General features: G+C 37.6%; 1 protein-coding gene across 1 annotated transcript; it reads right to left on the bottom strand.

Moving 5' to 3' along the window:
* Positions 1 to 1281: 1281 nt before the first annotated feature.
* Positions 1282 to 3635, bottom strand: LOC111198711 (probable protein phosphatase 2C 41). The gene is made up of 6 exons (XM_022687792.2): positions 3410 to 3635; positions 3003 to 3280; positions 2519 to 2806; positions 2115 to 2235; positions 1784 to 2007; positions 1282 to 1689 (listed from the first exon to the last, which is right to left on the bottom strand). The coding sequence occupies exons 2-6, from the start codon at positions 3249 to 3251 to the stop codon at positions 1516 to 1518; spliced, it is 1056 nt and encodes a 351-aa protein (XP_022543513.1). The 5' UTR covers positions 3252 to 3280; positions 3410 to 3635; the 3' UTR covers positions 1282 to 1515.
* Positions 3636 to 12406: the final 8771 nt, after the last annotated feature.

Here is a 12406-nt window from a genome sequence, read left to right on the forward strand (position 1 = left end):
TCTAATGTTAGAGAGGAGCAGCTCGCTGTGTTATTTCAGCGCAAGGAAACATTGAGGATGTAGGTTCGGGGGTTACTACGAAAATTGAACCTAAAGAGGTGTTGTGTAACAGTTGTTCTTAGCTGTTGATATGAGACCAATCATTTGTTTTCAAGTTAAGATTGGCGCTAGTAGTTTCTTCATTGACGAAAAGAATAAGGTTGTTATACTTATCAACAAAAAAAGGAAAAGCTTGTTGTTGCTTTTGGTAACAGTGAGGTTAGCCCCATTGGCCACATACTGGCTTATATCATTGGAAGTGGTGGTTACTGTAATCAAGGGGGTGTTGGAGAACCAGCAAAAATTATTAGGGCCAACTTTGTGTGCTCATATATTCTAAGTTCAGTGCAAATCAACTAAAATGCACGAGTGAGTGATGCAGCAGCATCAGGGGGTCCTTACCGTCCTTTAGCCTGAAGCCAAGGCCTTGAGCTTCTTCTTCTTTAAGCTATTAAAATTATGTAAATTGTAGCAAATATGATTTTAAAAAAGTCATATATAATTAAAAAATAGTCGAAAAGGTAAGGTGTAAACTTATTTTGAATTTTCTGAAGGAAAATTATTGAATGATTGAAACTGAATGAATTCAAATCAACTCTGAATCAACAGATTCCAGAGTTTTAGTGAAATTTTGAATTATATCCAAATGACACCTTTTTGATCATTAAGGGCTACAGTTGAACAAACATCCATTAACAAGGCCTAATCTGTGTATTCACTGATTTCCTTTTTGATCATTAAGGGCTACCGTTGGTCTCAGTCAAACTGGTTTCTCATTATGAGCTCTGGTTTATTTAATCTGTACTCGTTATATTTCCAAATGTGAGATTTTGTTTGGCTCTTCCAAAACATTTCTTAAAACAGTCAGATACATCTTGTTGGACGTTTTCCCTTCTTTGTCATTGCATAATTAGCCAAAAAGAGAAGAGTAGTTAGTATTATACATGAAGTAAGTTTCTCTCTTGCACGTCGAAAAACAAGAAATCAGTTTCATACCATATATGTTCCTTAAATAAATCAAGGTTGATAAGAAGACTTGTTAGAGACACAAACATATGAATACAAATTTGGAAAAGAGGCATACGCAGTATCTCACTGATGAGTGTAAACAGAGAGAAAGACACTGGTTAGTCTAATCACTGGTATATACATTTTATCTGCAAGCAAGCAAGTCCTTGAAATGTGCATCTTTAATGTTTAAGTTGATGTCATGTTTCTAATCCTAGTTAAGAGCCAAGCATGTCCTCCACTGATTCAGCTTGCCATTTCAACGTTACTCAAGAAGCACAATGTACATTACACACCAATTTACAAAAACATGATGAAACTCTTAATCACTCGTACTCGTTTCTAATCTTAACAACCGTCTTCACAACATATATTATTCTATGTAAATGTGTGTATATATATCACATTTTTGTTGTCGAAGCTCAAAATACATTGATATATGTAATTAGAGGTTAAAGAAGAGTGAACCTAAGACGGATGAAAGAAGAGACAAAGAGCAGATATATCATCCATGGCGATGCTTCTTCTCTTCCTACGCCAAAGCATCATAGCTCTCTCCACCAGTCTCTTTGCACTCTTTCTTCTTTCTTTGACTCCTCTTACTATCTCCACTGCCTCATCATTTGTCATCACATCCCACATCTTCGTACACACACATACATGATAATGTAAGTTATATATGTGTGTCTATATTTTGATTTGATTCAAAAGTTGAAATAAATATTTGATATTTTACCCCATCAGTGGCCAAGATGAGGAACTGGTCCTTATCGGTTATCTTTCGGTATGTCACTTCCGGTACAGAGACTAAACCAAAGTCTTTAAGACAGTAGTCTCCAAACGCTCTTGAGACAGCTAAACCGAGTGATCTTCCATTTGGCATGCCTACCCGGTAGACTCCCGGTTCATCATCTAGGCAAAACAATCGTCCATCTGATTGTTTTATCCGTTCTGCTTCCTCTGTTTAACCGGGAATTAAAACATACCATTTGTTAATTCCAGTTGTATAGAATCTTTCCATCTGAATACTTTAACTGTTAAATATGGAAAGGCTTTTGGAGATATACCAGGAATGTTCGGTTTAAAGTCTACTGATAGCTGAACCGGTACTAAACCGCTTCCGTCGTCCGAAGTCGTTGCTATTACTGCTCGTGAGTCACCAGCATTTGCTACAACAAGATGATCACCCTTCAAAAGCAACATCAAACTTCAACATTTAGCAACTTTTCTACGTGAACTTCAAGATGGTTCATAATAGGTTACTGTAGACGTCTTAAATGACAATGATACGGTTTGTTAGTTTGGCTATGGCCATAAGTAAAAACCGGCCCTGACCATAGCCAAGTGAAACATCAATTTAGGGTCTCAAAATTTTTTGAGTTAATATATAAAAAAAAATTAGTTTACTAATCTTAGAACGGGTCATAATATCTAGTGAAGAGTTTTGTGTGTCTGGTTACAAGATATGTACCTGCAAGACGGCAGTTAGAGCGGTGCAGCCGCTGCAGTAAGAATCAATGGAAGGATGGATTTTGAGATCAAGATCGATGAGGGAGAATGTCTTCAGGCAAGATTGCTTCCAAATATCAAACGGGGAGAAACATTCCGGCGACAATGATAATGATGCAAGAGTTTGTTGCCATTGGCAAAGCAGTGAAGATGGAAATAACTTTTTGACTCTTTTGGTTATCACATGTCCCCATGGTCCATGTCCATCGAACATCCCACAAAATGTTATGTCTTCTTGGCACCCAAACTCCTATATATTATAAGACAAGTTGTAGTTTCTCAATTATCATATATACATAAACCTTATTAACTAGATCATGATTCCATTTTTTTTCATAGAACGGCTATTGTATTTGATCATGATTCCATTTAAACATATACTTTTGCCACTAATAATACATATAAAATGAAAATTACATAACATATAGTATTTATATAAACTTTACCTCCCAAACAATGGCACGATCTTGGTTGATTCCTTTCTCACCTCTATTAGAACAAATAGAGGTGAATCTCTTAGAAGTTTCTGACTTAACAAAGCCTGATGAGCCAAGCAAAGTCGAGTTCTTCTTGGCATCTTTCATCAACAATTTTGCGATCTCTCCCCCTCCATCTTCATCTTCTGGTATATATTTTCCTTTCTTCATCGACACACTTCTCGCCAACCCATCCAAGAAAGCAGGCAGAAGCACCATTCTCAAGTGCTCTTACGATCCTACAATAACTATAGATAATAACTGTCTGAATAAGTTACAGTTGTTCCGAGTAATACCAAGAGATACGACTTAGGTATATATAAACATAATTAAGGAAATAAAAAGAGAGTCGAAGGTTTAGTTAGCAAATTAATTACCCTTTCTCCGGTGAAGATTCTTGATCGGAGTTTCTCGGTTGATTATTTTTCCTGTTGCTGGATTTACTACTTATAAGCTGGTGAATGGTCTCTATGACTCATCATCATCTTTATATTTCTCTTCTTCGACTATTCTAAGCCTTTTATTGTGTACAATACATTATTTTTGCATGTCGATAAGGACACGTATATGATAAGCATAAAGTTGACGACAATTTTTTTATATACATCGTTGAAGGCTATAACAAGTGGTTATATTTGGTCAGTTTAAGGAAACGTATATGTATTTTATTGGTTAAAAAAGTATGTATATTTTTATTGATAAAAGAAGATTAAATGGTAAAATTGCATCACATCCTATTTACTTCAAAGGAGATACAAAACTAAGAAAATATATGTTTAAACTCAAATATATATATATATATATATATATATATATATATATAAACCAATCACAATAGCATAAAATCATGAACATATCTAGACAAAATAGTCTAAGAATAGACTAATTCAACATAAATTTAAAATATACATGGCTAAAATAAATTTTATTATAAAACCACAAGCTTTTCTGTTTACTTGTTGTATATATGTATTTAGAGCTTGATTGGTTTTCCCGCTACCACCCGCAAACGCAGCTTTTGCGATTGGTAGCGGTTGACAGCGTTTCGAAACAATCATACAAACCGCTACAAATCGCTTCAAACCGCTCCAAACCTCTTAAAATCAAAAGCTGGTTCCAGCTAGCGTTTACGGTTGCGGGCGGTTGCGGGAGGATAATTTTTTTTTCTTTTTTTTTAAAAACCATATAAATACAAAAATAAAAATAAAAATAAAATTTTTAAAATGGAATTATAAAAATACTAAAATATATCTATTATATTTTAATTAATATTATAAAATTTTAAAATAAAAATATTTTCTATAATTTAAAAAATTTAAAACTATAACTTTGAAAATATAATTTACATATTTATTATAATATTATGATTTTTGATATTTTATAATTATATAAAATGTAAATATTGTTAATTTATTATTTAACCGCTGCTGTATTTGGTAGTTAACCAGTCATAAGTATCCCGCAAACGCACCAATTTCTAACCGCAGAACCAGTCGTATAAATCTCTTAAAACCGCTAGAAACCGCAACCACCCGCATCCGCAAACGCCCGCAGCCGCAACCGCAACCGCTGCGTTTGAACCAGTCAGACCCTTAGACTCGTAAACGAATTATAGATGCACGAGTTTCTATACTAGAGCCCAAAATACATATAGGATAGGCAAGTAAAATTTTACTTAAGAAAAACTATATGTATGTCAATTTGGTGTATTATATGCGTATGTATCTATAACATGTATTTTCTGTCCAATAGTGTATTTCGTACTTCAAAATGGTATATGCATCTATACAACCTGTATTGAGGATGTGTTAGGCGAAAATGTCATTTCAACGCAATCATCAAATGGACATATGCTAAGTTTGAGGTCAAATGACTCGAACCCGTTACAACAACCACAGTGAATAACCAATCAAAAACTTTCGTCACGATATAAAATAAAGTTTTAACACCGACAAATGAATCAATTATAGCTGCTTAATACATCCTTAAGTCATTATGATAGAGATGTATATACTTTTAAATAGTAAAACGTCAAGATTAAATGTGGTTGTGGAAGCAAATCAATATATTAATGAATGTGGTGGAATTATATAAAATGATATCATGTGGGGTTTGTTAAACAATAAGCACTTGTCGTAAAAAGTTGTGGCTGTGAGAGTTTCTCGAATCTAAAAGCTAATGGTAAATGCCTTTGATCCAAAACAACTCTTATCTTTAAAAATGTTATTCAATCACACCTTAGTCAGATGATATGTTCCTATCATTCACGTGTTCTTACATACAAAAATATGTGTGTTGTGTGTATATATAATCACATTTGAGTGGGGTCTTTATTACCTTTTGGTTTGCTTTTTTTTTTTACTAAGCTTTACTTTTCCTTTCAATTTATAGTTTTTTTTTTTACTAAGAGCAACTTTATTAAGGGTTTTTTACTCGTAGGTTCTTAAAATACATATTTACATATGTATATATTATATATGCGTATATAATTGTGGGATTCTAAATTTTACGGGAAACTCAATCGAAAGTTTCTTCTAAGCTTTACTTTTCTTTGCAATTATAAATCAAATTTATTCATTTATATTTCATATACGTTAGATTTTATACATGGCTACTTTGCTAGATTTATTAGGTATCCATAGATATCAGTGCTTACGACTTTCATATTAAAATTAAGTTTGAATAATTGTTAATTAAGAGAGTGCGGACTTAATGATGTGGGCGGTACTTCATGATAATATTGTAGTGAAATAAAGCTACAACGGAAAGAGATAATATAAATTATTATGCGGTAGATGGAATATGCTAAATGCATGGTCACAATGGAGCAAACTAACGATCCATATCTAAATCCTATTTTAGAAAGGATGAAATAAAAATATACAATGAATTAGCGACATACTGTAAAGCTACAATTTAATTTAATTTAGCTCTGGTAACCCCTTTCAGTAGTATCTTGTAAATGTGTGTGTTTACGTATACAACTGACCACCAAATCCTCCACATACTTAACTTTTCATTTTGAATTTTCTTTTGTAAGTTGGGACATAACACACAAATAGATCCAAACAGTCGAAACAAACAAATGACACAACGAAGAGATGCAAGTGGCAAAGATGGAGTTGTTTGATTCAGAGGCAAACAACAAGAGACACAAAGTCATTGTCACATGGCTCCTCGTGGATCTCGACACCGACTTTAGTTTATTCACTAGTCTTCTTTCGCATACTTACAAATCATATGTGGGTGGCTGATAAATTTAAAATTTAGGCATAAGATAGTAAATATTTTTAACTTTTAGAAAATGACTTTGTTCTTTCTTTCTTTCTTTCTTTCTTTCTTTCTTTCTTTCTTCACATCAGAAGAGAGCAACCAATAATAGTAAAATGGCTTCTCTTCTGAGTTCCCACATATCCCTCTCTATACAGACATCTTTACTTCTTTCCCATAAACAATATGTGAGTTGAATTGATTAAATATAACAATGAAGTTATTTTCGTATGGACCGGTCACTGAATATATCCACAAACAAGATGCAAGGTATATGATCTGAACGGAAGACTTGAGAGGAGACGTAGTATTTACTCCCATTGAAGAAAGGTCTTAATTAGATCTTCTTTGCACTTGAAATCTAAAGGGAAGCAGACGAGATGTCCCTCTACCGACTTAAGTCTCTGTCCATAGGATCGCTTTTCTGGTGATATTCCTAAGTCGATGGTTGTGTGTCCCAGTTTCTGAAAGTAAGTATGCTTCCCTTGGAATGTATGTGTATTGACTTCACAAGATATAGTACACATTAGTTGAGAGATATGGGGGGTCTCCTCTAGACTAACAGGAATCTAGGAAAATATACAAAGCAATATCTAAACTATACAAAGATAGTTATCTTATCTAATACCCTCCCGCAGTTGCAGCGTGGAGTCTCTCACGCCAAGACTGGATGGGAAGCTGAAGAGGGATGAAGGTAGTCTTTTTGTAAAAATGTCAGCATATTGTAGCGTGGAAGGAATGTGTAAGACGTGAACCTCTCCATTCCCTACTTTTGAATATCAATTTCGATGTGTTTGGTTCTTTGATGTTGTCATGTTGTACAGGCCATCTCAATGTCACGACATAGGTCACAAGCCCTTGTTACTGAGCTCAGACATCTCCTTGTAAGTTGAATCTAAGACATGATCAATCTAGAAACAAATAGCCAAAGGTCACATTTGTGTAAATATTAGCACGCAAAGCATGCAGTAAGAGTCTTAAGACCCTTCAATGACAACCACTATTTGGAAGTTCAGGTTAAGGAGGTTTAGATTATCTTTCATCATTGAGTCTACGTACGACATCAATTAGGATCACTTCCGTAATGCTCGATGGGCTTTAAATTTAGTAGGGTTTGAACGATGATAACAAACCTTTCAATTTCAAAGCTTATTGGTCTGTGTTCTTTGCATGAAGTTCCATGTATGCATTGCACTTATTTGCATGGACTGTTTCAACTGACATTGGAAAATGTTTTTTTCTTCCTTTCTAATACTGTATATAGATACTGGATAAACGCTGTATAACAAAGATCAAATTCTTCTCAAAATCCAACTAAAATAATAATAAAACAAATTATGTAACTAAATTTAAATATAAACCATGTACAAAATTTAAAATACAAAATTATGTTAATTTGGACGCCAAAAGAAACATAGACATTAATATGGGTTTAGGCGGCAGAACAACGAGAGTGAAACCTTTCAATTTCAAAGGTTGAAGATTTTATACCCATATTACAAAAATGATCAGAAGAAGAACCCAACATTATTAGATAATTGTTATCCTAAACCATAAAGGAAGAGCACAATAAGTTATATTTTTTTTTTTGCCAAAATGTGAATTACCATTTAATAGGAACTGGTTTGTAACTTATTACAAAAGATTTAGATCCAAATAGGATTTACCTTGGCAAAAAAGTAAAACAAGGTAAAGCCTATGATGTTATGCTAGTTATTAAGAGAACTGGTTACAGCTCAGTCATAGCGAAGCCACTCCTGCATCAGAGTACCATATTGCCTTCGATTTCTCTTTGACAGAATGGCATCCCTGATAAAGCGATCCAATTGCTTGAAGATCGTTCGAGGAGAAGTGGAAATGTTGTCATGAAGCCTTTTATTTCTTTCAAACCAGATGCAGTAGATTGTTGCAAGGGCCACAAGGCGTTTGAGATACCTTGTGGTAGTTGCATCTTTGATATCCAGCCAAACTGAGAAGGCTGTCCAAGTATAGAATCCTGCTACCGTGACACCTAGTCTGGAGAGAGTAAGACGCCACAGTTCCTGGCTCCAAGAGCAGGTTAGAAAAAGATGATCCCTGCATTCAATAAAATCATCACAAAGACAGCAAGAAGTAGGAGTATTAAGACCCCAACTAGCAAGCCTAGCTCTTGTAGGAAGTCTATCAAGGTGAACAAGCCACATCAAGAAAGAATGTCTAGGCACAGAACCCTTGAACCAGACATGGCTTGTCCAAGATTTAATAGAAGCACGCTGTCTCATGTCTTCCCAAGTGGATTTGGCTGTAAATTTTTCAAATGGCACATCATTCACCAGCCAAAAGTAATTGTCACTCGGACTTTCAACGGAGGGAAGAGGGATGGTGGTGAGGTAGACTTGTAGCTGTTCTGCGGCGGGTGAACGAGCACCCGGAAGGGCCCATCCCGAGCTGTTGCATGCTTCAGACACAGAGGCAAAGAGAGGTACATTAAGCTCCCTCGGACCAGTAACCCCAAAGAGATTGATAAGTTGGCCTAGTGGTGTCCAATGGTCCCACCAAAAACTGATAGAAAGACCCGTGCCCAAGTTGGCTCTGAGATAGCGAGAAGCAAAACATCTCAAGTTCAAGACAGAGCGCCAAGTCCAAGAAGAAGCTTTCTCCACATCACAGCTCCATACATTCCCTTCCTTAATTCTATAGCTTTTAATCCACTGAGCCCAAAGGGAATTGTTATCCGCATATAACAGCCAGATTAGACGGAGGCATAGAGTCTTATTCCACCTTCCAAAGTCTCTCAAGCCCAAACCACCTTCATTTTTCGGTAGGCAAATAGTTGTCCATGAGACTTTGTAATTGACCGGGCCTGTAATACTACCACTCCAAAGAAACCGGGAACAAAGACTTTGAAGCTGTACTAAGCACCCCTTTGGGAGAATAAAAGCTGAAGCCCAAAAATTGATAGATCCATATATAACAGAGGAGATAAGCTGCTTCCTCCCTGCATATGAAAGGGCTCTAGCCGACCAGTTGGTGAAACAACCCGCTACCTTGTCCAGTAGAGGTCTATAGTCTGATATACGCAGCTTCCTATGCATCAGCGGCAACCCGAGATACCGGATAGGAAGGGAACCAAGAGTGAAACCCAGACTTGTCAAGTCAGAGGTTTCAGACTGGTTCAAACCCCCTGCATAAAGCTCTGTTTTCTCTTTGTTCATCGTCAGACCCGACCATCTTGAAAAAGCATCAAACACCTCTGAAATATTCTGAAGAGAGGACCTAGACCCATCGAAAAATACCATAATGTCGTCTGCGAACGCCAAGTGAGACACTGCAGGGTCGGACGCTTTTGGGTGGTAGCCTATGGAGCCGTCTGTGTACTTAGCTCGTAGGAGCTGAGAGAACACTTCTATGCAAAGTACAAAAAGGTAGGGTGAGATAGGATCACCTTGACGAAGACCTTTAGTACCTTTGAAATACCCACACAGCTCCCCATTTATAGCCACTGAGAACCGAGTAGTTGATATACACTGATGGATCAGATTTCTGAAAGCCGGTGGAAATTCCATAACCTCCAAAGTATTCATGATAAACCCCCAGTTGACTGTGTCAAAGGCTTTTTTGAGATCCACCTTGAGCATACACCGTTTGGATATTGATTTCCAGTTATAACCTTTCACTAGTTCAGTCGCCAGCAACACGTTTTCCACCAGCAACCGCCCGGGGATGAAAGCAGACTGTGCATTTGAAATGAGCTGAGGCAGAACCGTCTTAAGCCTATTAGCTAGTAGCTTAGATATGACTTTGTAGACTGAATTGCAGCAAGAGATCGGTCTGAACTCCGTGATTTTGGATGCATTTGTCTTCTTTGGTACGAGAGAAATTATTGTTGCGTTCCACTGCTGAAGGAGACGTCCCGTGGTGAGGAATTCCATAACTCCATCAATCATATCATTACCAAGTGTAGACCAGTGAGCTTTGAAGAATTCTCCCGGGTAACCATCAGGGCCAGGCGCCTTACTCTTAGGTAATGAAAAAAAAGCTTCTTGAATGTCAAGTCTGGAGAAAGGGGCTGCTAGAGTTTCTATCGCAGCTGGGGAGCATTTAATACTGACCAGGGATGCAATTTCCTGAGGCGATGAAGTAGTGGGGGTTACTACCCCTCCTAGCAAATTCTTGAAGTAGGAAACCACATGATCTTTAATGGCATCCAAAGAGTGGATCACTGAACCATCCTCATCAATAAGGAGATCTATCTGGTTTTGGTCCCTGCGTGATTTGATAGCTCGATGATAGAATGCTGTGTTGGCATCACCCTCAGATGTCCATTGAATCCTTGATCTTTGACATAAAAAAGAGTCCTCGGCTTTTGCAAGCGTTGACCACTTCCGATGAGCTACCTCTTCAGCTGCAGCAGCAGCAGGTGAAGGAGAATTGAGGGAGACCTGCTGACAAGAGATAAGGTTATCAAACGCTTCAGCCACCCTTAACTCCAGATTAGAGAAATTCTCATTACTGAATGTCCTTATTATATTCTTCAGCTCTTTTAATTTCTTGGAAATAACAAGCTGCCGAGAACCTTCAAAGTTAAGACCAGACCAACAACCCTTTATAATCTCTGCGAAGTCTGGATGGTTGTTCAGATGCGCAAAGAACTTGAAGGGACGCTTTTGTTTCGGTCGTAATTGATCAGTGAAAACGCAACATGGACTGTGATCCGAGATCCCAGGCTCTCCAAATATTCCAAGAGAATCCGGAAAAGCCAACAGCCAGTAATCATTTACCATAATTCTATCGAGCTTTTTGGAGACATGCCTGTTGGACCAAGTCATCGAATTACCGCGGAAAGGAAGATCAGAGAGACTGCTGCGTTGAATACATTCGTTAAAGTCTCGCATCCCTCTTGTAGTGGAGAAACCGTCTCCATTAGAATGTTCCAAGGAGGAGGTAATTTCATTGAAATCACCGAGAATTAACCATGGAGAGGCTGAAGTGAATAGACCACATGCTGTAGTTTCAATTTCATTCCACAGAAGACGCCTCTCTACAGTACAATTCGATGCATACACAATAGAAACAATTATCTCAGTGGCGACGAGTGGGAGCTTAACTCGACATGTAATCATCTGAAGAGACTTTGAGATAACCGAGACTTTAACTGATGGGTGCCAAATAACCCAAATCTTCCCAAGATCTGAGAAGTCATAATTACTATCAAAAGACCAACCCGGCAAGGAACGATTTACTATATTCGCTGCTTTAACCGGCTGTACATGCGTCTCAATAAGACCTCCGAAAATAGGTTTGTTTTTCTTCATCCATTTCCTAAACCCACGCCGCTTTACAGAATCGTTGAAACCTCTAATATTCCAACCAAAAATATCCATTAAAGAGGTAAAAATTAGAGGATTAAAGGGCCTCTAGCCCTAGCCTTCGCCTTCTGTCTCTGCTTGTATCTTTTTGCAAAAACTTCAATGAATTTATCCTCAGGGTTTTCCTCTTCTTCTGTCAATGAATCCATATCCGAGGTAGAATCTCCTGATCCAGACGATTGTGACGTCAATGAGGTCTCAAAAGTACCTGAGAGATCAACACAGAGGGATCCCGTACTCAAGTCATGGACAGTGATTTTTGAGAGCTCATTTGATGGAGTTTTCGAAGTAGAAGCAATATCCGCACGAGGAGGCTTCAGAGCTCCTAAGGGAAATTCTGATTGTCCTGCATGGTGTTCCAAGGGCGCAGCAGCAGGAAGAGAAGGAGGGTGATTGGAAGAGACCGGTGGGACGGATTTCAACACTTCTCTGTACACTGTCTTCAACTTCTTCCTTTTGGGAGTAATAGGCAGCAGACTCTTTATTGGAGCCTTGCCTTTGTCCTTGACAGGAACACCCTGCCCTCTTGGACAAGCCGAAGTTGGGTGCTTTACTGAATTACACAATGCGCAGGTTTTAGGAGCAGCCTTGCAGCGTGATATACTATGACCCACTTTCTTGCAGTAAGAACATAAAGAAGGAAGCCATGGGCTTGATACTCCAATGCGTCGGGTATCACCACTCTCAAACCTTGCATTCACAAACTTTGGTATAGGCTTCCTCGGATCAATCACAGTGTAGACCTTGGCGACCTCA

This window comes from Brassica napus, chromosome A1 (genome assembly GCF_020379485.1).
Source record: "Brassica napus cultivar Da-Ae chromosome A1, Da-Ae, whole genome shotgun sequence".
Classification (NCBI taxonomy): Eukaryota; Viridiplantae; Streptophyta; class Magnoliopsida; order Brassicales; family Brassicaceae; genus Brassica; species Brassica napus.